Genomic DNA, 23,671 nt, shown 5'->3' on the forward strand with positions numbered 1-23,671 from the left:
GTGAATTCAAAACATATATTATATATAACTTAAATGGAAAACCAATTTATATGTATTCATTAGTGTAGAATAAACAATATAAACATAAACTACTCTATCGGACTTTTATTTTGCAAAATTCCATTAACTAATTCCCAATAACTACGGAAATTAAATATTTTAATTGGTACATTTTTTTTATATTTGTATTGATTAAATTTCTTTATTTTATTAATTAAATTCTTTTAAGTGGTTATCAAAACAGATTTTGTTTAACTCGGTCATTTAGACTTGATCTCATCTTATACCTCAGTTTTAAAAACCCTATTTTTGTTATAGTGATTAGAGAAAGTTCTATACAGAGATTATGTATATATATGAAAGTTGAATTAATTATAAAAAAAAGGTAGAATCGAGCTTTGGGAAAATACAGAGTATACAAATCCGATAGATCCCTACATTAAATAAAAGGATACTTACTATTGACTAGCTGAAAGTTGAAGCGAGTCTCCCTCAGCCTCCCTATCTCCCTGCCTCCCGAAAAAAAATACGAATACTCTGTCAATTACGTGCAGGCAGCTCCTCTGCTTGCTGACTAACGCGCACAAATAGCTGGAGTTATAGAATATCAAACTCCATTCGGTGATTCTTTGCCTGAAAATATAGAATAGCAAGGGTGAGACTATGTAATGTGCATATAACCTCTCACAAAAAATAGCAATGCAAGTTTAGGAATGGAAAGTGATGCTTACCACAGAAGCTGCCGACAGAAAAAGGTTACCAGTTAACATCCATCATGACCAACAAATCTCCTAAGCACCAATTCATACGTAAAAGCGAACTATTATAAGATCAGTTGCTTCAATAAACAAGTAAACAGGTCGATGATTACCAAATTAAACAAAAAGGCACCTTTTCATTTAACATTGAGTACTGAATCAATCACGACATATAACTGAACAAGGAATGGCCATAACCATGATGACTTCAGAGTAAATTCAGAATTCAGTGCATGAACAATTAGCAGTTTGGATCATATTCTTGAAATCGACTCTTGAAATTTTCAACAATTTTCATTTCCTCATCTTTGCTATGTCTGTGACTCCTCCAATCTGCATTATCTGCCATATTGAGCAACCCAGCCATGACCTGAGTCACGTTTACAGGTATTAACTCTCGCTGATAAATACAAAGAGTTGCAATCTTAACCAAAGCATGCTACCATTGATGACCTCTTTCTGAAAAAGAAATTTTTAAGAAATATATTGATATGATTTGTTTATTCAGTGCATCAATATTAGAAGGCTACCTCACGGCCGAATTGGACAGGAAATTTCTCGTTCTTTTCAACGTGATGCAGCAGAATTTTCCCTCCTGGAACCTGAGCATAGAACAAACTTAAACCCCCACCAATTTGAGTCTTCAAAAACTTCCTTCCATCAGAAATGCTATCAACTGTGTTGCAATAAAGAATATAAGCAGAAGACCAAAAACACCCTCCCAGACAAGCAGCCAAAATAATAAATAACAAATGTAAAGCATTTTCAGAATACATAAATCAAAGTCCATTGTTTCAAAGTCAGGTAATTAGTGCCCTACAATTGATATATAGAGCCAAGGAAAAACAAGGAAGTTAAGGGGAAAAAAGAGATAAAAAATTAATGGATCCAGGTCTGACTCAGATCATGTAGGCAATGAAATATGAAGCATAATCTGAAGAATTATACTTACATGTCTTGGCCACAAATTCAAATCCCAACTTTTCTGCAGCTAAATTGAACACTTTTTCAACCATAACCGCTTTGGAAGATGGAATGGGAATGGCCTATATCAAAAATGGGTGAAAATTCAATTAAAGAGCAAATCTAAAACAGTCAATCAAAAATTAAAAAGGAAATAATATAATCTTCCACGAAGAGAAAACAATATGAAACTTCATAAATAAACAAACTGCTATTGATAGAGCTCAAAACAGCTAACCAGCAAAGTTAAGAAATTGGCCATGCAACGTGGAATTAAGCAAACTATAAAAAGGAAAGTGGACAGGGAAGAAGTAAAAGTAAACTGGATCGTTAACTATAAACAGAAACTTCTACCTGAAGATTGGCATGAGTGTCACGCAAGGAGGCCCACTCAAAAAATATCACTTCCTTTTCTTGGCCTCTGCAGTAACTCTTGAGACTGTTCTGGAACCTAGAGAGCTCAGTTTCAGATTCAGAAGACATAGATAAGGTATTAAACCTATGCTCAACGGGTATTATCAGTGCATGGTCCTCAACAAGTGGACCTTTAGCCAGTGCCAAGTAATAATCCTCCCCAATGCTAACAATTAAATGTGTCTTCACATTTGGGCTTGACAAGCAAAACCAACATTCTTTTGAGCTGCAGCCATATTTAGGATAGATGTGTCAAAGACTAAATGCCTAAATGTTACAGGGAACAATGAAGAAGCAAATAAACAAACACTAGGAATAACTGACTTGCAAAATCAACTTTTTATTGCATTAATATTAGTAACAAAATAACCTAATACTAAAACTTACAAATGAAGTATTACTGACTAACAGACTTCACATTGATTATAGAACATAGTAAGTCCGAAGACAAACCTGCCCGATCCGGACCTCCTAGAAGGATCCTTGTCACCTTCATCCAGCAAGTTGTGCTTATAATTGCAGTCTGGCCCCCTTTCACATTTTCCCTTAATCAAAAAATCTAAACAAACACCTCTCTTACACTGCTCCCTTGCATCTGTATCATGATGAAAATGGCACTTCTCTCCACGTGAACAAGATCCAGAAGAGACAAATTTGAAACACATCTTATCAGCTTGTCCAGTTTCATGTTTTTGTCGCTTTTGAGAAACATCATATCTCCAATATTGAGACTCAGAGATAGAGTCACTGGATCTCTTCGTGGAATCCATAGGAGGTGTTCTTTTCTCCACAAATGTGTAAGGTGATAAGGTGGTATTTGTGGTTTTCATAGCAATCTCAGTTGAAGACATGGCCGAAGAAGGTGTGGGGGAGATTGCATGAATAAATTTCTGGAATGCAGAAGCATGTACAACGTCAGAGCACTGAAAAGCTATTAATCTTTTAGGGAACGAAAAAACAGTATGTTAATTTTGTTGATAAGAAAAATAATGTACTATCTGAAATCAGAGTTATCAATAGCACGCTATAGCACCATAGCAGTGCACAGCTTCCCATGGCCACTATATGAATTGCCATAGCTTCACACTTCACCATAGTGGCTGCAAAAGGCATTTTACTCTGGCACTGCTATCCTGATGGCGTCCAAAATCCTGAGAATAGCATTAATCTCCAATATAACAGTAGAAAGGCCTTTTATGAGGCTAATTTTGGGATTTGGGTGGAACGGTTTCACCTTCCAGAAAATGCTCATATTTCATAGCAATTATGTTTCACTTGTAAATGCTCCTAATTGCAACTACTGTGCGACCATGTGACCCTCTGGTGACTACTGTGTGAACCTCTGCTGACTCTCCCAAAATTAACCTAACCGTTTTTTTTACTTTTCTTTTGTTCTAATTAAGTTTTCTTGTTTTTCTACTGAACTTTTTTCCTGTTCTCCTTGTTCCATTAGTCTCTGTTATCTATTTATTGTTCCTCTAGTTCGAGTCTAAGAAGGCCTTTTGTCATCAATTTATCAGAGAGATCCGAACCATCTAAAGTGAGCAACTCATTTTAAAAGGTAAAGTCAGCACTTTTATTCATTAATGAGAAAATCAACAGTCAATATTATGTGCAAATGCAACACAACTCATGGAGAAGTTAGATTAGAATATCAATTATTGATTTCCTCATCAATGAGAGGGATGACTTACTTTCCTCATGCTCAATTCAGAGAAGCCAAATCCTTCCCATAGACCAAATCCCATTCGCTCCTTTTCTCTCTCTATAGCTTTGGATGTTCAGTTACCTTTGCTACTATTTACTTGTATATTTGCTTGAGCTAAAGAGCTAAAACTTGTTATTGTTAATTAGGGCTGTCATTTGAGTCTTTAGCCCATGGACTGACCCTTACCTCCTCTAAAACCAAGTCCTATTTTTTTGGCCCATTGGCCTACTTAATAGAGGGCTTTCTAAAAGCCCCAGCTCCCAAAGCCCCACATAAAGTGGGTTGGGACAAGTTTAGGGTGAGACTTGCTCTCTAAAACTAAATTAGTTCATTTTTAATGTATTTTCAATTATTTATTTTATTTGCTTTGCAATATTTGTCCAACAGTTTCCACATGACATTTTACTAATATTCTTTTTTTCTTCTTCACTCCAAACATCTTTCTTCAACGTTGAATACCCGAGAAAAATTATAGTTTAAGAATTTTATTGCACAAGGGTAATGTTTTATTATCTAATAAAAAAGAGGTTGTTTTGATAGAAATTAGTGTAATAATTATTTGAAAAATGAAAGTTAATTTATATTTTCTTATAATCTATTATTCCTAAATAATATATAAATATTAGTTTTACAAAAAAGTTATTCAAAATAATTTTTTAATTGTAATCATATTTTAGATACATAATTTCATTATTTTGAAAAGTTGAAAATAATATATATATATATATATATATATATATATATATATATATATATGTTGACTTTGTTTAAGCTTAAAAATAAGGTAAGAAAAGAAAGAAAAAATGTCCAAAATAAGTCACTAGATTACTCAATTAAAGAATCATTTGTTCAACCACTTCCGGACCAAAAATTTGGGTCGTCTAAAATATTTCCTTAGTATTGAAGTGGCACATCCAAAAGGTGTCATCATTTCACAAAGAAAATATGTTCTTGATACTTTGGAGGAATCAGGCCTCACAAATTGTAAGCTCATTGATAGTCCTATAGACTCACATCAAAAGTTAATAAGAGACAAGGGGAAGGTTTATATTAGAAGGAATAAAAACTGAGACAATTATAATTGTCTAAGGGATAGTTTTGTTGTTTCATACTTTTATAAACCTCTCAAATAACCAGAGGTTGTATGCTGTTTCAGTTTTCTGTACTGTTGGAAATCTAGTGTGTGGTTGGAATAAATATATACAGCTTTAAGGTTGTTTCGTATAGGTCTATAATACCTATCAGAGACCAATGTGAACTTTTCTCATACCCATAGAGATATAGAAAGCTGGTTGGAAAACTTATTTATCTTACCATATCAAGACGTGATCTTTCTTATTCAGTGGGAGTTAAGTCAATTTATGAAAAATCCACGTGTTGATCATTGGAATGTAGTGATTCGCACTCTCATATGCAAAAGGGAACCTAGGACGAGGATTGTTGTATGAAAACAAGAGAAGTACTCAAGTCGAAGGATATTATGATGCAGATTGGACTGGTTGTCCAATTGACAAAAGACCTACCACATGATAGTGTGTTTTACTTGGAAGGAACCTTGTATCTTGGAAAAGTAAAAAGCAAAGTGTTGTTGTTCCACCTAGTGCTAATGCAGAAAATTGATCTATGGCTCTAACTACACATGAACTTGTCTGGATTATACAAGTCCTTCAAGAGTTGAAATTTTGTGAAAATGAGCAGATGAAGTTGTATTGTGACAACCTAACAGCCCTTCACATTGCCTCCAATCCAGTGTTTCATGAGAGAACAAAACATATAGAAATTGATTGCCATTTTATTAGGGAGAAGTTGTTGTCCAAGGATCTTGTTACTTAGTTTGTCAACTCTAATGAACAACTAACAGTCATTTTGACCAAATCTCTAAGGAGGCCTAGAATTCAATTTATATTTTCCAAACTTGGTGCATATGACCTATATGCTCCAGCTTGAGGGGAAGTGTTGAAATGTAATGTTCTTTATTATTAATAATATTTATGTAGAGGAACTCGTCTACTAGGTTTTTTAGGGGTTTCATGACCTTTGGTATTTTGAACTATTGTACTCTATAAATATACAGTAGTATGTTGTATCAAAATTTTAAGTGAAATAAAACAGTTTTAGCTATTCTAAGCTCTTCAAGTGGCCCCAACTCATGTGGGCTAGGGCCAAGTCTTATAAGATGGGTTAATTTGACAAGTCTATTGTTAATTATGAAAGTTTTCAATATAGGAGTATTGTTTTTAACTTTTAAAAACATTTATGTTGGTTTGTATGAATTAAATAAACAGTATAAAAGAATTTTAAAAAATAGCATTCATCACACTCTTCACTCGGTAACTTTTTGGATCATCTGCTGCACACAATTATCTGGCATTGGTAACTTTGTTTGAAATTATAATTCTTTATTTAACCAAGTCCTCCACTACCCTATCCTCTTCTATGGAATGTGTTTATACGAGTAAGTGTGTGTGTGTGTGTGGAGAGAGTGATCAAATGACACTACACCACATCAACTATGAAACCTTCAATATCTTCTAATTATACACCTTTTTTTCCTAAAAGATCAATGATGGAGTGAAAGTTCCTATCACTTAAATCATGTCTACAAAAGAAATATTAATCTAAAATTACTAGATATCCCATCTATATGCATCAAAATGACATAATATATAATTCTTGAAATATTCACCAATATGAACTATTTTATTATCATCTTATTGTTGTTCATTTTTTCTAAAATTTGACACAATCAAGGTAAACATGTTGATTTTGATAGAGTTATTGAAGGTGCCGTAGTTAATGTAACTTATACCTGTATCAATTCATTCCTCCCCTACACACACATACACATATGAGGAATCAATTGATTCCAAGGGTAATTTTAAGAGAGCTACTCCCCATCCTCACTATTCAATTCTTTGTGATCTTGGTTCAACATAGCAACTTATATTAACCATTGGTTTAAAATATGATTCATGGTTTATGAACCATTGGATAGTGATTGTTGATCCAGTCTGTCCACTTCATTATTTTTGTCCATATAATAGGACAGATTCGATATATTTATACATGAATGAATCGGGCCGCTGATGAATAAATGGATGCAATTGTCACCCCTACTATTACCGCATGAAAATGTTAAAGTATCTACTAATTCAAAATTTTCAGTTAAATAAGTAAACAAAATACTCAAAGAAGAACAATAAAGACCAAAATCCAAACCTGTTTGTTTCTATTTCCAACAGATGCAAGCCCTATGAAACGGGTGATATGCACAGCATCAACATTGGTATATGGTTCACGGGCATAGTATATACCTTTTGTGCCTGCAATGTGATAACTAACCCCAAAAATAACCATGAGAAAATAACTGCAATGATCAGAATCAGGCCTACAAAGACCACAAGAAAGACTATAAAAGCCACATTCGCCCTACCAAATTCCTCCAGAATACTCTACAAATCCCGATCTTATAGTTCCCCGTTTAAATTTAAAATTTTAATTAATCTTTCTCCCAACCAAATCCCATTTTCGTTTACCACTCGTGAGACTCACTCCTAATAACAAGAATTGCAAATACAATACTATACGTTTTACCGTCCTACAACAAGTACAATAAACATGATAGGACACAAAAGTCACTCGATTGAACAAGGAACCACAGACCTAACCCTATCAACTCTCATGTGCACAATCCAATTCCAAGCAAATAATGTGAAATGAGGCTTAAGCATGCAATACCATTTGTTAAATATAAAATGCCTAGGCTGTTGACCATTTAGGTAGTCTGCACAGAAAACAAATAACAATTACCGTGGCTTGATCTCCTGTACTAACTCCGATATGGTTGAATCACTGCCTACAAGATCAGAGGCTCCAGTAGGAATGTCCGAAACAGCTGCTCCATTGGTGACGCCACTTGGCCATTCATTAGTAATAATGAATCAAGGAAGTGAACACAGACTCCTTTAAGCTTATATTAAATGCAATGTGAGAAGTAACAAGCATGTAACTAACTAACTCTGTCTCTACATGAGATAATGCACAACAATTGAAGGATATGTCAAGAATAGATCAATAATTTCTGGTTCCTCTGCAATAGCTCGCAAAGCATCAACGTCATCTTCGGTATAAGTTCCAAACTGTTGAACACTGGCCGACTTCCTACCAGATAAATAGGCCACGGACAACCCTACATGCAACTGCAACATTTAAGACACCGAATTCCGAAGTCCTAATCGAATTCGCAAAGCAAAAGAAAAAGTTGGTACCGAAGAGGGGGAATTTGCCACTGCCTTTCAACCAATATAAGTTGTGGCAAACCTTGAAGCCGTCCATCATGAAGCCGCGGTTGGCGGAGTCCTTGGAGGCTTGTAAGAGAAATTTAGGGGCGGCGACGCCGTAATCTCCGATGAAGTAAGTCGGAAGCGGAATCTGTGATCCTCCTTCAATGTAGGCGGTGAATTCATCCAGTTGCTCCGGTGAGTCCGGGAAGAACTGGCCTACGCACAAGAGCGCGTCGAATGGACCTGCAGATTTGCTCACCTGCAGCAACCACATGAAAACAATGTTCCAAGTGAGTAACGATGGACAAACCCTAGATTAGAAACAACAAAAGATAGGGTGAGACTCACTGAAGAGACGCGCTTGAAGAGTTGGCTCAGGCGACCTAAAACGTCGCCGCATAGAAGGATTCTAGGCGCCATAATGAAACCACCAAAACAGAAACAAGGTTGACGCACTCAATTTGACAGTGTAACTCTTCACTCACGAGCTGAGTTTGGTTCTATTCAATCTCAAGAAGGATATACTCATTTCAATTTACCTAATTTACATGGTGATATGAAATTGCTGTGCACATTTTAAAAATATATACTTATTACACGAATTCAAATTTATGAAAATATAATTAGAATTTAAAATAAGCATTATATTTTATAAAACTGAAGGATAAACCTTTACTATTTTTATTATGGAGATGTATTTCAGTTGTTTATACAATATTTTTAATCAAATATATTTTATCATACAATTGTTTTAAATAATATTTAAAATATGAATTTAAAAGAATAAACTGTTAATAATTTCACGAGAATAATTGATAAAATAACTTTTTAGATACTTAAAAGTAAAATAATTTTACAAATTTAAATAAAGCTAGAAACAAATTTTAGTAATTAAAAACTTTTATTTTTTATTTTTTCTTAATAAAAAGGTGAAACAAATTAATTTAAATTATAATTAAATGAAATGTACAAATCCGATATTCTTGACATTTATAATTTAAAATTTTTTATTTGACCATGATTTTAGTTTCGTTATATTAATTAAAACTACTTAAAATAATATAAAATAAGTATTTTGACCAAATAATTTGAAAGAATAATAAAATAACATGTGTTAACTGAACATAATCTCTCACCACCACAATGGTTCATTGATTTAAATCATTATTTATGACCAGGAATATGAAGTGCTACTGTTGTCATGTTGAATAAGTGGTCCTTTACAATCATATGCATTACTTTGAATGACTATTCAATGATGTAAAATTATACACAAAGATATTTTATTGATGAAAAATTATGCACCTTAGTGGAGATGAAATATTACGATGTAAAATCTTTATTTTGTTTAAATACATTTTATTTATTTCTTACACTTTCTTATTTCATTCATATATAATTGCATGTCTCACACATCAATTGTCAAAATAAGTCAAAGTTTACAGGTTAATCTTATTCGTTTCGAATTTGATTGGATTTAAAAAAATATCATTTTTTATATATATTAATTTTTAACTCGATTCACTTAGAATATGATTCATTCAAATTGAATTTGTGATGAGTCGGATTGACTCATCAACCCACTTAAATTAATTTAATTATTTATTATTTTATGTTTCAATATTATTAGTTAACATTTTTTTTATTGTGTTGTAGACGAGATATAAAAAAGGATATTTGAAGATAGAAAAATATTATAGATTTATCCATTCAAAACTCTAATATTATAAATGGAAGAGTGACACAAAAATAATTAATTATAGAAACTTAGTTATTAGTTTGTGCTTGTTTTTTATTACATTTAGATTGTACAGTACTTTTTTATTTTAAATTCTCTTGGAATTTAAATTTATTTGGATTTGAATTACAAAAAAAATTGTAGTTCTTTTTCAAATTTGAAAAAAAAAATAATTAAGTGAGATAATAAATCAACTCGTTTAACCCACCAACCCGTGGTGGGTCGGGCTGAGTTACCCATTTAACAACAATAAAACTTCATTCATATAATTTTTAATTCTAATTAATATAGTTTATTTATGACTTAATAATTATTTTAGTTTATATTTTTGTCAGTTTTATTTAAAGTGATCGTCGATTTTTTTGGACAGTTGAGAGTAGTTTCAATATTTTATAATTTTATTCAATTTAACGAGAGATTGTTAAGTGGAAGTTTCATCTTTCACTTAAAATTAGGATTTTGCTGTGATATGCTTGGTCCGCGATTTTGTTCCGATGTGGTAGCTCTCCACAATTTAGGTTCAATTTTTTTTTTTTTTTGCAGATTTAATGATGTGGAAGAGAAGACAATCTTGCAATTTGGGGCATTATACAAGTTAGGTTTCGTGACTTTTGGATTGCAAGTTCAAATAGTTGGAGAAGATCCCGCGATTTAGGGTTCTCGATTTGGGATTTCACGATGCTCTTGAACTACTATAATGGTTGTCGTAGTAGTCAACGAGGGTTTCGTGTTTTCACATTCTTTGATGCAAAGAGGATCAAACAAACCTGGGTTTGGGTTTTTAGATGCAAGTTTCTCGTGATTGTTCGATGAATACGAACATGCCCGTGGTGGTTGCTGCTCATTGATCTGCGAGGTTGAAGGAAATAATGATGGTGGGTTATGATGACTAAAAGCATTTTTGGTGGTTCAATGACAAAGTGGTTTTCTGATGGTGATTAGAGTTTTGGATGGTAAGAGATTGGAGATGATAGTATGGCCAAATTCAATTATCGCGTTCACATGTTAGTCTTCGTTTAAGTTGTCATATATGTCAAAAAGTTATGTCTTATTCAAACCATTTAGATATCATCATGAAAAATGAACAAAAATTACAAAAATGGAAATCACTTTGAATGCTTGAAAGAGTTGAGAACCACTTTAAATAAGAATGTCAAAAATAATTGAAAAAGTTGAGGACCATTTTGAATGAAAATGACAAAAATAGAAATCAAAATAAGTATTAAACTTTTATTTATTTCTGTTTATGGTTGTTGGTTGAGATACACATCATTAGTTTCATCATATTTTTTACAATTCATCATGACTTCCAAGGATCATCTTTCATCCATTCCCGGGACACACAGTCTCATACATTATTATCTACCTGTACTTAGTATCAAAGGTATTCCTCAAAATTCTTTAATCGTGATATTCTTAAATCTAACTACTTTTATTATGAATTTTTTAATAAGAAAAAAATGGATATTACAACGTCTTAAGAAATATTAGACTATGATATTTGAAAAATGTCTCAATTGAATTAAAGAGACATAAATCAAAACTCAATTAAAATCAAAACAATAATACTATACTAATACATGGTAATACTCTCTCAGTGTCATGTATAACACTAGAAACTTGACACATAAGCAAAAATTTTTATAAAAAGAATTAAAAATTAAAAATAAGCATATATTGACACGTGATTTCTTTAAAAAAATAAAAACATTTTTTTCAAAAGTTAAAACACAATTAAAGTTCTCTTAAAAACAAAAATTAATTTAATATCATTCAACTAAAGTGAAGAACATCATCGTCTTAAAAAAATGTAGATAATATATAGTTCGTTTCGATTGGTTTTATATAGAGATCTATTGAATTACAATGTTAGAATTAAAATGATATATAATTTGGTGATTTTTTTCTTGAGAAAAATTACATAATTTTTTTAATTAAAAACTATATATAAAAAAACCAATTAAAACTAAAACAAAATGACGTGACTTTTATTGAAAAGAAGTTACCTGGTCTTTGTCTCCGCTAGACAACCAATTTTCTCTTTCTCTAATACTATTGGTGGACCGACAACTTTTCTGTAACCTTATCTTAAATTATTTGTTTGTTAAAAAGGAATGAGTGACTTAAAAAAAAATATTTAGTTAAAATATAAAATAAAGTAATATTTTGATTAAAAAATAAACAAATTATACTTGATTTAGACGTTTAATTAATATGAAACTATTTAGATATGAAATAATATAATGAAGATTAATTACTATATTCGATATTTTTTTTAGTTTTGAAAGTCAATATTACAAATTTATATTTAAAATAAGTATAGAAAAATTATGTAAGAAAAATATATTTTAATTGTTTTTTTTATTTCGATATATATGATGTGGATCTGTCTACCATAAATCTATTACTGAATTTAAGTTTTGAAATTTTTTCTTGAAATACCTTAATTTCTTTCAACTCTAAAAATATGACAATCTTTTCCAATGATAACACGCTCTTACATTTTTAAGTAAAATTAAAATGGTAAAAATTACGTCTCTTTTTTATATATATTTTAATATTGTGAATGAAACTACGACAACACACGTTCATTCATCACTAATTTTGATAGTGAGTTTTCTTTCTTTTGTGTGATAGTGAGTTGAGGAAGAAAGTGAATGACTGGTTGGTGTTGGTCTTCATTTCTGGTGCCAATCCTTAAAGTTGATTAAATAATTTACTTCAACGTCAACAAATTTTGAAATTTGTAGAATATTGAACGTCACTTTATTCTCAAGAAAATTTTAACAGATGACATTAATCGTTTATCACTAAAAATAAATTGTATTCAAAAAAATTATTAAGTGAATATTAGAAGTGAAATTTAAGTTTAATTCAATTTCACAAAACTTTATAAACGAAGTTTCTACTTATTTATATATATTTAAATCATTCTATTTTTAATCGAGACTTCTAACCGTGATGCTTAATAGTTTTAAGTAAAGGAGATGTGTAGAACTTTAATAATTGTTAAAAGGTTTATTTTTAAATCTCAGAAAATCTAGATTTATTTCAAATTCCAACAAAGATATATAATGAAATAATTTTTGAATATTTTTATAATCAAATAATTAAAAAAAACTAATTTCAATAAATTTTATTATCTTTTTTTTTCACGCTTTTCTAAACTCTTGGATTAGCTTTCACTTCTAAATCCTTAGTTTAGCTCTCTCAGAGGACTCTCACCGTATTTCAACCCATAGTGTCATATACCGCATTAGACTTGCATCGCACAGCAACATTGGAATCGCTTTGCTACACCGAAACTGTTTCGCTACACTGGCATCACAGTATATACATACATTCTGTTGTTGTGTATGTAACTTAATACGATTCTGTCTAAAAAGAAGTACGATTTTTTTCAAATTTAAATATTCAAGAACTACAGTAAAAATAAATAAATAAATAAAAAGTTGAGAATCTTTATTTATAAGTACATAAGTTTAAGAAAATTTAAAATTCCTACAATATAAACTAAAACCCGAAACAAAAAAAAAAAAAACAAAAGAAAATGAAAATTACACATAAACTTTCCACGACCAAATTCTCTCACTTAACAAATTTAATATTATGTAAAATCAAAATAAAATTACAATTTATTTAATTTTTTAAATTATCATTCGATTATGCTTATAATATTATATTCTTTAAATTTTCTCATTATAAGATTAAAAGACATATTTTGATATTATATCTTATTAGAAATTTTTAAATAATAAATATTGTTCCTGAAGTTATTTTCATATGTTCAAGGAGATTGTTCTCTATCATAATAACAAATTTTTATATATAATTTTTTTAAAAATTCATATTTTATAAAATATATTCAATGTCATAAGTTTATATAAAAAATATACAAATAAATAAAGTCAAAATTTAAATAATTATTCTATGATTAATATTTTCTTATTGATGATTTTATTTTAATTACTTGAATTTTAATGACTTAAATAAAATTTACTAATAACTATTAACGGGTAAATAATGAATATTTATGGGTCAAATATTGTGACATTAATATTTGTCACATTTAAAAAACGAGTAATTAAACATACTTAAGACAGGTGAATATTTACTAAAAATATTTATCACAAGTTTTATCTGTGAATATTTGTCACTACAATTTTCTTTTGTCATCTTTAATAGCCAGTTAGAGTGATGCGATGTTCAAAGTTTTTATTTTTAATATTAGTTTTAAAAATAAAATATAAGTGCGGGTAACATTAAATTATAGTTAAAACAAAATTTAGAAATCTTATCTTTAAGGAAAGTCGAATCTTTCTCACTTTTTGGGGGTCAGGTGAGTCATTGATGTACATTCGATCTGAACATTATGAAGAATTATTAGCACTTTAAAAAAATAAAGTAGTGGTATAATAAAAAGAGACTTTTCAAACTCATAAATGGAGAAATGAATGTGCAATTCAAATACAAACTTTTAGCTGCGTAATTTTTCCATTGACTACGTACATATGTATACAGCTTAGTATAAGTACTTTTAATACCTCTATGATATTGATTAAAGTTAAATTATAAAATTAATATCGCTAATATTCACGAAGTCATCTAAACTTTTAAATATTTATTTAGAATAACATCCAACTAAAACTATAATTATTGTATTAAACAATAATACAATAATCGATTTAAATTTTTGTATAAAGCATAGAGCATATTTAAAAATGGAAAAGTCACAACAAAACATTTGTGTGTTTTACAGTAGTGGTGGGTGTGGAAAATGAGAAAACTGAAAACTGAAAACAGTGTAGTTGGCTAGTGGGAGACTTTGTGTAATAATAATCGTAAGAAAATTTCATATGCAAAACAAATTTAAAACAAAAACCTAGAATGTTACACAACTTGGTTCCATGGGTTATAGAGTGGAAATACCATCTCTTAAGCCTTTTACTAGTGCAAAAACGTTGATTAGACGTCGGTTAGAGATAAGCTCGACGTATATTGATGACTGGTGACATTTTCGTAAATAAGTTGACCATATAAACGTCAGTTTGGAAGGCTCCGACGTCTATAGTCTTTTATACGTCGGGATTGTCTTAACTGACGTCAATATGTCTGACACGTGGGTGAAAATTATCGTTTCTTTCAGACATATAGACGTCAGTTGGACAGGACCCCGACGTCTATATGACGTAAATTAATAATTGTTCACCTATCTGTCAGACATATAGATGTTAGTTAGGACAACCTCGACGTCTATATGTCTTAATCGTGGATTATTTGCAATGTTAATATATTTCATAACATATATGTTCTTAATCATAGATTATTATATCACTTTAATATTTTTGGTAATAATATAATGGTTTTAATATATTTAACTTCACAAAACGTTTTTCAACTTAAAAAAAAATATTTAGCACTTGTATTTCAAATATAATACCCTGAAAACATTTGAAATGTCACACTTAATGATCATCAGACTGATACGATTTGAGTTGCTTCATTTTTCATAATCTTTCCTCAGTTAAAAAAATACTAGAGTTCATAATAAAAAAAAAGATGTTAATACAAAGTCAAAATCTATGCATCCAATCAGGGTCAAAACTTAATTATAAATTTAAGATACTCTTATACCAATTATTAGATTATGCATCCAAACAAATGAATAAGAAAACGAGCAATAAACCTCACAATTAATTAAACAATCTTTTAATACCCCATAAAACAATACTCCATATGACAATAAATTTAAAACAATACTCCATAGAACAATATGTGGAATCACATTTTAATTAACTATTAAAAATAATATAGATATAAAATATTTGATCTTTTTATTATAGAATATCTTAGATTTCCTTTTTATTATCTCTTTCAATGAAGATGGAGAAAAAGAAATACAAGTAAGTGTATGTACTTACAGATAAAAACCATACCTTCTTTATAAAATATTTATCGATTTTTTATTTTTAAAGTTAACATTTCTAATTTAATCCCGTTAAATTAGAATATTATGTATAATATTTATATTAATTAATATTTCATTGTATATATTCTTAATCATAAATATAATTAAATAAATGATTTTAATATTTTAACTGATAGTATAAGAATCTTTTAACACTTTCATTTGTTTGCTGTACTAACAAAAATTTAGATTTTTTTCACTTGAGTGGATTTGAGAGAGGATAATTTAAAAAAGTATGATGATAATTTTTTTTTGTTTTTTATTTTAGTGAGTTTAGAAGTAATCGATAATAGATTTGGAAATAATTTTTTCTAATCTGTTATATAAATTAAATTTTACACTAATCTCACAAATTTTACTTCTAAATTCATTTTCGTTTACTTCTAAATTTACTCAAATAAATAATAATAAAAATTATTTTTAAATCCTCCTCAAAAGAATACCGTAGAGTTACAAACTCTTAATTCATGAGAAGGGAAGTCAGTTCGGTACTTCACACCCAAAATTCCAGTAGTTCACACCCAACACTGCAGATTTCACATGAACTATATTTATTGTTGTGGGACCTTTGTATCACCCAACCAACTTCATATCCACTTTTCTTTCATGTTAATGTTTTTTTAATGTTTTCTAACAACCATATCTACTTTTGACATTTTCTTTTACCTACATCCATACATAATTTTTTCACTTAAGCTATAGATTTCTATTATTCACATCAAACACGCATTTATTAACTTCGGTGTTTTGAAAGTTTATTTTAAAACGTGTACTTTATAAACGCACGTGCTGGGAACTAACATTTGCAGTTTCTAATACGTCATGACATTGCACAAGAGAGCCAAACCGAATAATTTGCACTTTTAATTTCACAAAAAGCTAAAATGTGAAAAGAAGAAAAGTGGTATGTTATGGGCAATGCTTTTTTAAAACGCAACAATAATATAAAATAAAACTTTCATTTAAATCTGAATCTCATTGTTTTAAATTCATAAATGTTTAAAAATACTAGAATTGAAATAGTTTAGTTTAATTCTCATTTATTATATATATTTCACTGAAATTTATAGTTTTCCAGTACATCTAATCATCCTATATAGTTCAGGAGGGATAATATAATTATTTTTCTTTCTTTAATTTTTTAAGATGTATTTTAAAAATAAAATTATGACAAAATTTCATATTTTAAAACCGATAAAATCCTAAATGTAGTAATTAATAGGTTTAATAATTCTGATAGTCCTTATTCTCGGCGATTTTTTTCAATTAGGTCCCTCATTTTTTTCTTTTTCTCAATTGAGTCCCTATTTTTGAAAATTTGAAGCAATTAGGTCACTGTAGTTAGTTCCGTACTAACACCGTTAAAAAGAGTGACACGTGTCAGCTCATGATTTTTTTGAATTTTTTAAATATATTTTTAATTATTTTTATTTAAAAAAAAAATTGCCACGTGTCAAGTTGACATTGAGCCACGTGGCAATGACAATGTGAGATGGCACTGATAGTGCCACGTGTTACTATCAGACCACGTGTCATTAGATTTGGTCTCTATATTTTTAATTTGTCTCAATTTGGTCCTATATTCTTATTTTGTCTTAATTTAGTCCTATTTTTTTTAAAAAACTAAACAATTTTGTTTCTCTCCAAGTTCAAACAAAATTTTATTTGTATATAAATCTTTACAAAGAAATTTATACAAATTAATTTTCTTATTAAAAAAATAAGAAAATTACAAACTAACATATGACACATTTTTATTTATATAGTAGTAAAGAGATCATTTAACCTAAATAATATGAATGAGTAACATAAAAGTTAACATTTCAATAATAAATATTTTTGTGAATGTAATCTACACAAGTATAGTCTCAATATTTTCTCAACAATTTATAAAAAGTTTCTAGAGTTAAATATTTCGATTTGAAATACATCATTACTAATAATTTGCTTACAGAAACAAATTTAAAGACAAAAATTTGAAAAATGTACATACCGTATTTTATTTGGGAAGGAACAAATTTTTTTAAATTTTTTAAAAAATTAGGACTAAATTGAGACAAAATAAAAATACAAGGACCAAATTGGAACAAAATAAAAATATAGGGACCAAATTGAAACAAACACAATGACACGTGGTTTGACAGTGACACGTGGCACTGTCAGTGACACGTGGCACTGTCAGTGCCACCTCACACTGTCATTGTTACGTGGCATAATATCAACTTGACACTTGGCAAATTTTATTTTTAAAAGAAAAAGAAATAAAAAATAAAAATAAAAATAATTAAAAATATATTTAAAAAATTCAAAAAAATCACGAGCTGACACGTGTCACCCTTTTTAACGGTGTTAGTACGGAACTAACTACAGTGACCTAATTGCTTCATTTTTTCAAAAATAAGAACCCAATTGAGAAAAAGAAAAAATAAGGGACCTAATTGAAAAAAATCACCGAAAATAAAGACTATCAGAATGATTAAACCTAATTAATATTATAAAATTTGAGTTTCAAACACATAATTTATATTATTTTTTGTGGTCATTTCAAATATACTAATGTATTGATGTAGAGATTGGATCTTGAAATTTATCCTGATGTTCCAATAATTATTTCATGTCAGACAGTGAAACGAATTATGTGGTGAGAAATAACATATATGATAGACAGATTAATCTTGTATGGTAGCTTGGGATGAACCAATTGTTCTATCATTACAAATGCAAAAACAAAAATTTGTCATAGCAACATCAATACATATATCTATATTGATCGAATCTAGAAATAATTTGTTTGTTGAGATTTGATTTGGAAATGAAACATATTGTATTATATTTATAATTGCATAATGAATTCCTTTTAAAATGTTAGCTTACTCTTTTGTAGTATTTTAGTTTGTTGAGTTTGTTATATGTTTTTGTATGATCACATGATCAGTGTGAACATAAGAAAACGATATTTCTTTATGATAGGCATTTGGCAATGAAGGAATAGATGTTTAAAATAGTTAATAATTTGTCTTTAATTTATATATTGAGAAACCTTTTGCAAACGAGTACACAATTTTAATCGAGTTATGTATATAAATTTGGATTATAGTTATTTTGGATATGTACCTGCTTAGTAATTGTTTTATTTTTATTGAAAGTGTGGTTTCCTTATATAGTTATTATTATTTAGACGAGATGTTACATTTTTTTTATAATTAAATATTTTTGGAATGAATTTCGTGTCTCTAAATTTGAGTTGAAGTGTTGTTATAATAAAATAAAATAGACAAAAGAAAGTTTACTTACCCATAAACAATATTGCTATATTTAAACAAGTAAAATAATCGATAAAATATAAGTATGAAATTGAATTTGATTTAGTCTCTTTAGTATATAATTATATTTTTTATATAATACATGAAATAAAATATAATGATATATATAATATATTAAATTTATGATTTTAAGAATTTTAGATTTTAAAATAAATAATACGTTAAATGTAATAATTGATCTAATCGAATTTAATCATATAGTCTATACTGTTGTTATTTTCATATTTTAAACTAAGAATCCATGTAAGATCAATTGTTACACTATGTTCAAATTTGTATCAACTCTTAATAATCAAATATATATGATAAAATTCATCTTCTCATATTAAAAAAAACTTAATTAAATATATTATAAGTAGAATATATAAATAATTATGTAAAAGAGAATAAACCAAAAACAAATCAATTACAAATACACAACTGTCAGAATTAGATCCAGTTTCTAAAAAATCTATTCTAATAATATGTTAATACCCAATATAATTTCTAGAAAATCTATGCTAATATGTTAAAATCAAGAATGTATTATTACACTTAAAACGAAGTATCCTTACAGCTTAGTAACATGTACGAAGCTTCAAAATCTATAATATTTAGTAGTTCAATATATTATATTATAGAATATATGCTCAGATATCATAGTTGTGACTCATTCGCATCTAAACACAATAAACGAAGCTTTGCAATATTATTATACATATACATACTCTTCTTAATTACATACTAACTCATATATTAATATACACACCATCGGAAAGTACTATGCAGGTATATTTATACCCTCCTTTTATATATATATATATATATATATATATATATATATATATATATATATATATATATATATATATATATATATATATATATATGAGAAGAATTTTTTCTAGTCTTCTATAAAAAAATGGGGTTGCATTCCAACCATGCTTTATATTTTATCTATTTTTTTTTCTATTGATAAAAAAATATTATATTATTCTTTTTTTGATAAAGGATTTATTTTAATATTTTTCTCTTTAAACATTATCCTTTTAATCTCACTGCAAGCGAAATACACAACGCTAATTTTAACAAATATTATGTCATTAGTTAAAAAATTATTGTTGTTTCTTACCTTTTATTTAATAATTGATACATGAAAGCACAATTTTCGTCAAGTTATATTAGATCCACAAAAATTTTTCTGTAGTTATCACAATTTGATATAAAAATTATTTCATTAAGTGTTAATTACGAAATAAAAGATTCAAGGAGAAGAAAATCAAGACGGAAAATAAGAGAAAAGATTAATTAAGATAAAATTAATATAAGAAACTTGCAGAATGAGATTTCATACCAAAATTATTTTTTGTTAATTTTAATCTTCTATCTACATTCTAATTTTGTTTTTTAAGATAAATTAACTTGAGATAACTTATGTTTTCTCTATAGCAATAAAGATGTATCAGGTTGAATTGACATTTACTCTCAAGTAATAAGATATAACACATCAATAAACCAAATTTACTTGCGATATTTTTAATTTTCAACAAATATTAATTAATAAGAAGACATATTAAAAGAATATATATGAGATTGAATGACTACGTGTTGAAAAATAATTAGCAGGTTGATCTGTCCATGAATTAAATTATATTTTTAAAAAAATTCAAAATTGGAAGTTTATATTTTAAGCTAAAATTTTAATCTATAATAATACTTAAATACCTATTTCCGGGGGATAAAATATTATCCTTATCAATGTGTTTAGAAATAAACTTCACTGTAAGTTGGTGTTTATTTTTTTCTTTTTCATTTATGATTTATTTTATCTGCAATCTTTTCTATTGTACTCCTGACTTGCGTTTCTGGATTTCTCTTTCTGCATTTCTTATAGATAATAAAGTAATAGGTGTATTATTGTGTAACATGGCCGTTTACTGAATTGATTAAGAGTAAAGGTTGGAGGATAGCGGTGGAACGTGGAGGGTTTTGGAGAAGAAAGAAAAGGACAAAGTTAAAGGGAAGTAAACGTCAACCAAAAAGCAGCTACAGTATGTCATATCTCTGTATATACATCGCACACATAGCATACTCCAGAGAGAGAGAGTTTTGGAGCTCAGTAAACTCTCAGCTATGGCAGACCCAGCAAGTTTCATTGCCAGCTGGTTAACTCCCTCTTCTCTCTTCATCTTCGTCAACCTCGTCATAGGAACAATAGCAATCACTTCTCGCTTCACTTCCAAAAACCACCACCCTCATCTCGCTCCTTCACCCTCTCTTGTACAACGAGTCAGCTCCTTCAATCTCACTCACTACTATACCCATCATCACCACCCAGACCCAGACTTCACTCACCCCCAACTCGTTCCAACACCCTCGTTATTGCAGCGAGTCAAGTCCTTCAATCTCTCCTTCCGCAAACTCGAACCCACACATGCAGAAATACAGAACCTCCAACCCCAACACGCCCAACCTACAAACCCGGAACTGGTTCGGACACCCTCCCGGTTGGAGCGCCTCACATCTCTCGATCTTTCTCTTACGAATCAAGAACCCACGAATGCACAAACACAGCACGTGCAACCCGAAGCAGAACCAGAACAGCCAGAACTGGTTCGGAGTCCCTCGCTCTTGCAGCGGCTACAGTCCATAAACTTGTCGCGTCTGTATAGATCGGAGTCCATACACGGAGAGGATCCGAGTGACGGGTCGGGTAAGGCGGAGATGAGGAAATCGGCGAGCGAGAGAAGGGGCTCGATAGAACGCGAAGAGGAAGAGGAGGTGGAGAGACGGAGACCACAAACGGCGAGGGTTGAAGCGACGTCGTGTAGAGAAGACGAAGAGGTGGACGCGAAAGCTGATGATTTCATCAATAGGTTCAAGAAGCAGTTGAGATTGCAGAGGATTGACTCTCTTATCCGTTACAGAACAGGTAGCTGATAATATCTGTGGAAGAACCGAAACAGGGCACAATCTTCACTAAATCTATACCTTTTCGTTTCATACCTCTACTTTTATTTTTAGTATAATACTGGTGTGTATTAAGAAACCATAACTTGGTTAGTATGCTAAAGTTCGTTACAAGTCTTTTAATTATTTTATATCTGTATGTGTGTTATATAGTACTAAAAAAATAATAAATATTCATTCTAAAGTCCACATTCTTAAAGAAAATTAGATGCTTATATAATTATGAATAGGATTTATTATATAGTAATATTACATCATGAATATCTATTAAAAGGTTTGGGCATTAAAATAGGAAATGGAAGAAAAATTATTATCTTCACACACTTAAATTTTTTATATTTATTTTGATAATATTTTTATTTATTATTTTTTGAAAAAAAATACAAAAGTTAAAATTTTTATAACTATTTTATTTCTAAACTTTAAATGTAAAAATATATCTCAGTATTATTACTCAATTAGAAGGTGTTTCATAAGTTCTTATTTTTTTTATATATTAATAAGTAAATTAATTACTGCTAGGAAGAAAATGAGAGAGTTTAGATATTTTGTAAAAATAATAATGAATATAAGTGATATTATAGTAAGTATCTCTTATAAAATATTAATTATATTTATAAAATTAACAAATATTATAAATTTATTATGAATTTAGATGGTGTATTTTATTATATTTATTGAACCAAATAAAAACATTATTTAATTTGTTAAGTGTATCTACGAGTTAATTAAATGTGAACAAGATTCATAGTTTTCTATTTATTTAGATGAGTTTTTCTTAATTGGTGTGGTAGTATATATAATTTTATTTATTTATTTTGTAAATGTATTTAACTAAACTAAAAAAGTATTAAAAATATCAGTTTACTGATTTAGCTTCAAATAATTGATTATATACCACCTTAAATGTTATTGCAATTTTATCTCTTTAGAAATAAAAGATACAACCAGTAATTCATATAATGTTTAAACTAAAGAAATTTAATTATTATTTGTTTTTGTCATGTATCAAATTTTCTCATGTGATATTGGTCATGTTCAGATTCATTATAATGATTAATAACAATTTAAAGTTTATAAGTTAAATATCAAAGTAATTTATATTGAAGGTCAATGATTATATATAAAATTTTTAAATCTTATATTTACTTAAAGTAAATACAAAAGAAAGAAGATAATTATATTTACTTTAATTAAATACAAAAGAAAGAAGATAAGCATTTGCAGTCTCATGTGTATAAAAAACCCATAATATATATAAAAGAGTCTCTTAACAAGATTTATATTGATTTTTTTTAAAGATTATTTGTTTATATTTATCTGAGAGTCTTCTCTTATATTGTTGTTATCTTATTTTCATGTTAAATTAAATTTTTTTAGTCGTCTTCTTTAAGTTATAATTCGATACGTGTTTTAGTAACAAAATTACTCTCTTCTTACTTCTCCTAATTAAGATCATATGAGTTATGAGTATTTTAAGAGACATAGTTACACTAATAAATCGTTAATAAGTATCACTAATTTATCAAGAATTTTAAGCATTCATAATATATATAGTGAGTAATTG

General features: G+C 28.9%; 2 protein-coding genes across 7 annotated transcripts; one reads left to right on the plus strand and one right to left on the minus strand.

The window, feature by feature from the left end:
• Positions 1-353: 353 nt before the first annotated feature.
• LOC106769027 (zinc finger CCCH domain-containing protein 64) lies at positions 354-8,658 on the minus strand. 6 transcript variants are annotated; one of them, XM_014654471.2, is made up of 12 exons: positions 8,475-8,655; positions 8,112-8,385; positions 7,903-8,032; positions 7,654-7,773; positions 7,063-7,180; positions 2,589-3,025; positions 2,076-2,361; positions 1,711-1,804; positions 1,289-1,434; positions 892-1,128; positions 732-739; positions 354-633 (listed from the first exon to the last, which is right to left on the minus strand). In XM_014654471.2, the coding sequence occupies exons 1-10, from the start codon at positions 8,544-8,546 to the stop codon at positions 1,000-1,002; spliced, it is 1,806 nt and encodes a 601-aa protein (XP_014509957.1). In that variant the 5' UTR covers positions 8,547-8,655; the 3' UTR covers positions 354-633; positions 732-739; positions 892-999. The 6 variants fall into 6 exon arrangements, with proteins under 6 accessions (XP_014509957.1, XP_014509956.1, XP_014509958.1 ...); XM_014654470.2 differs by having other exon boundaries at positions 732-791; XM_014654472.2 differs by having other exon boundaries at positions 872-1,128.
• A 12,480-nt stretch (positions 8,659-21,138) lies between these two features.
• LOC106767306 lies at positions 21,139-22,237 on the plus strand. Its single transcript, XM_014652163.2, has one exon. It carries the CDS (start codon positions 21,268-21,270, stop codon positions 22,072-22,074), a length of 807 nt encoding a protein of 268 aa, XP_014507649.1. The 5' UTR covers positions 21,139-21,267; the 3' UTR covers positions 22,075-22,237.
• The last annotated feature ends 1,434 nt before the right edge of the window (positions 22,238-23,671 follow it).

Source organism: Vigna radiata, chromosome 7 (assembly GCF_000741045.1).
Source record: "Vigna radiata var. radiata cultivar VC1973A chromosome 7, Vradiata_ver6, whole genome shotgun sequence".
Taxonomy (NCBI): domain Eukaryota; kingdom Viridiplantae; phylum Streptophyta; class Magnoliopsida; order Fabales; family Fabaceae; genus Vigna; species Vigna radiata.

Bases quoted from the DNA above. Each gene is read 5' to 3' on its own strand.
- LOC106769027 (XM_014654471.2), bottom strand. From the start codon at position 8,546: ATGGCGCCTAGAATCCTTCTATGCGGCGACGTTTTAGGTCGCCTGAGC. The intron at 8,033-8,111 runs GTACCAACTTTT...AGTTGCATGTAG, and splicing joins TGGCAAATTCCCCCTCTTCG to GGTTGTCCGTGGCCTATTTA. The intron at 2,362-2,588 runs GTTTGTCTTCGG...ATATGGCTGCAG, and splicing joins AGGAGGTCCGGATCGGGCAG to CTCAAAAGAATGTTGGTTTT.
- LOC106767306 (XM_014652163.2), top strand. From the start codon at position 21,268: ATGGCAGACCCAGCAAGTTTCATTGCCAGCTGGTTAACTCCCTCTTCT.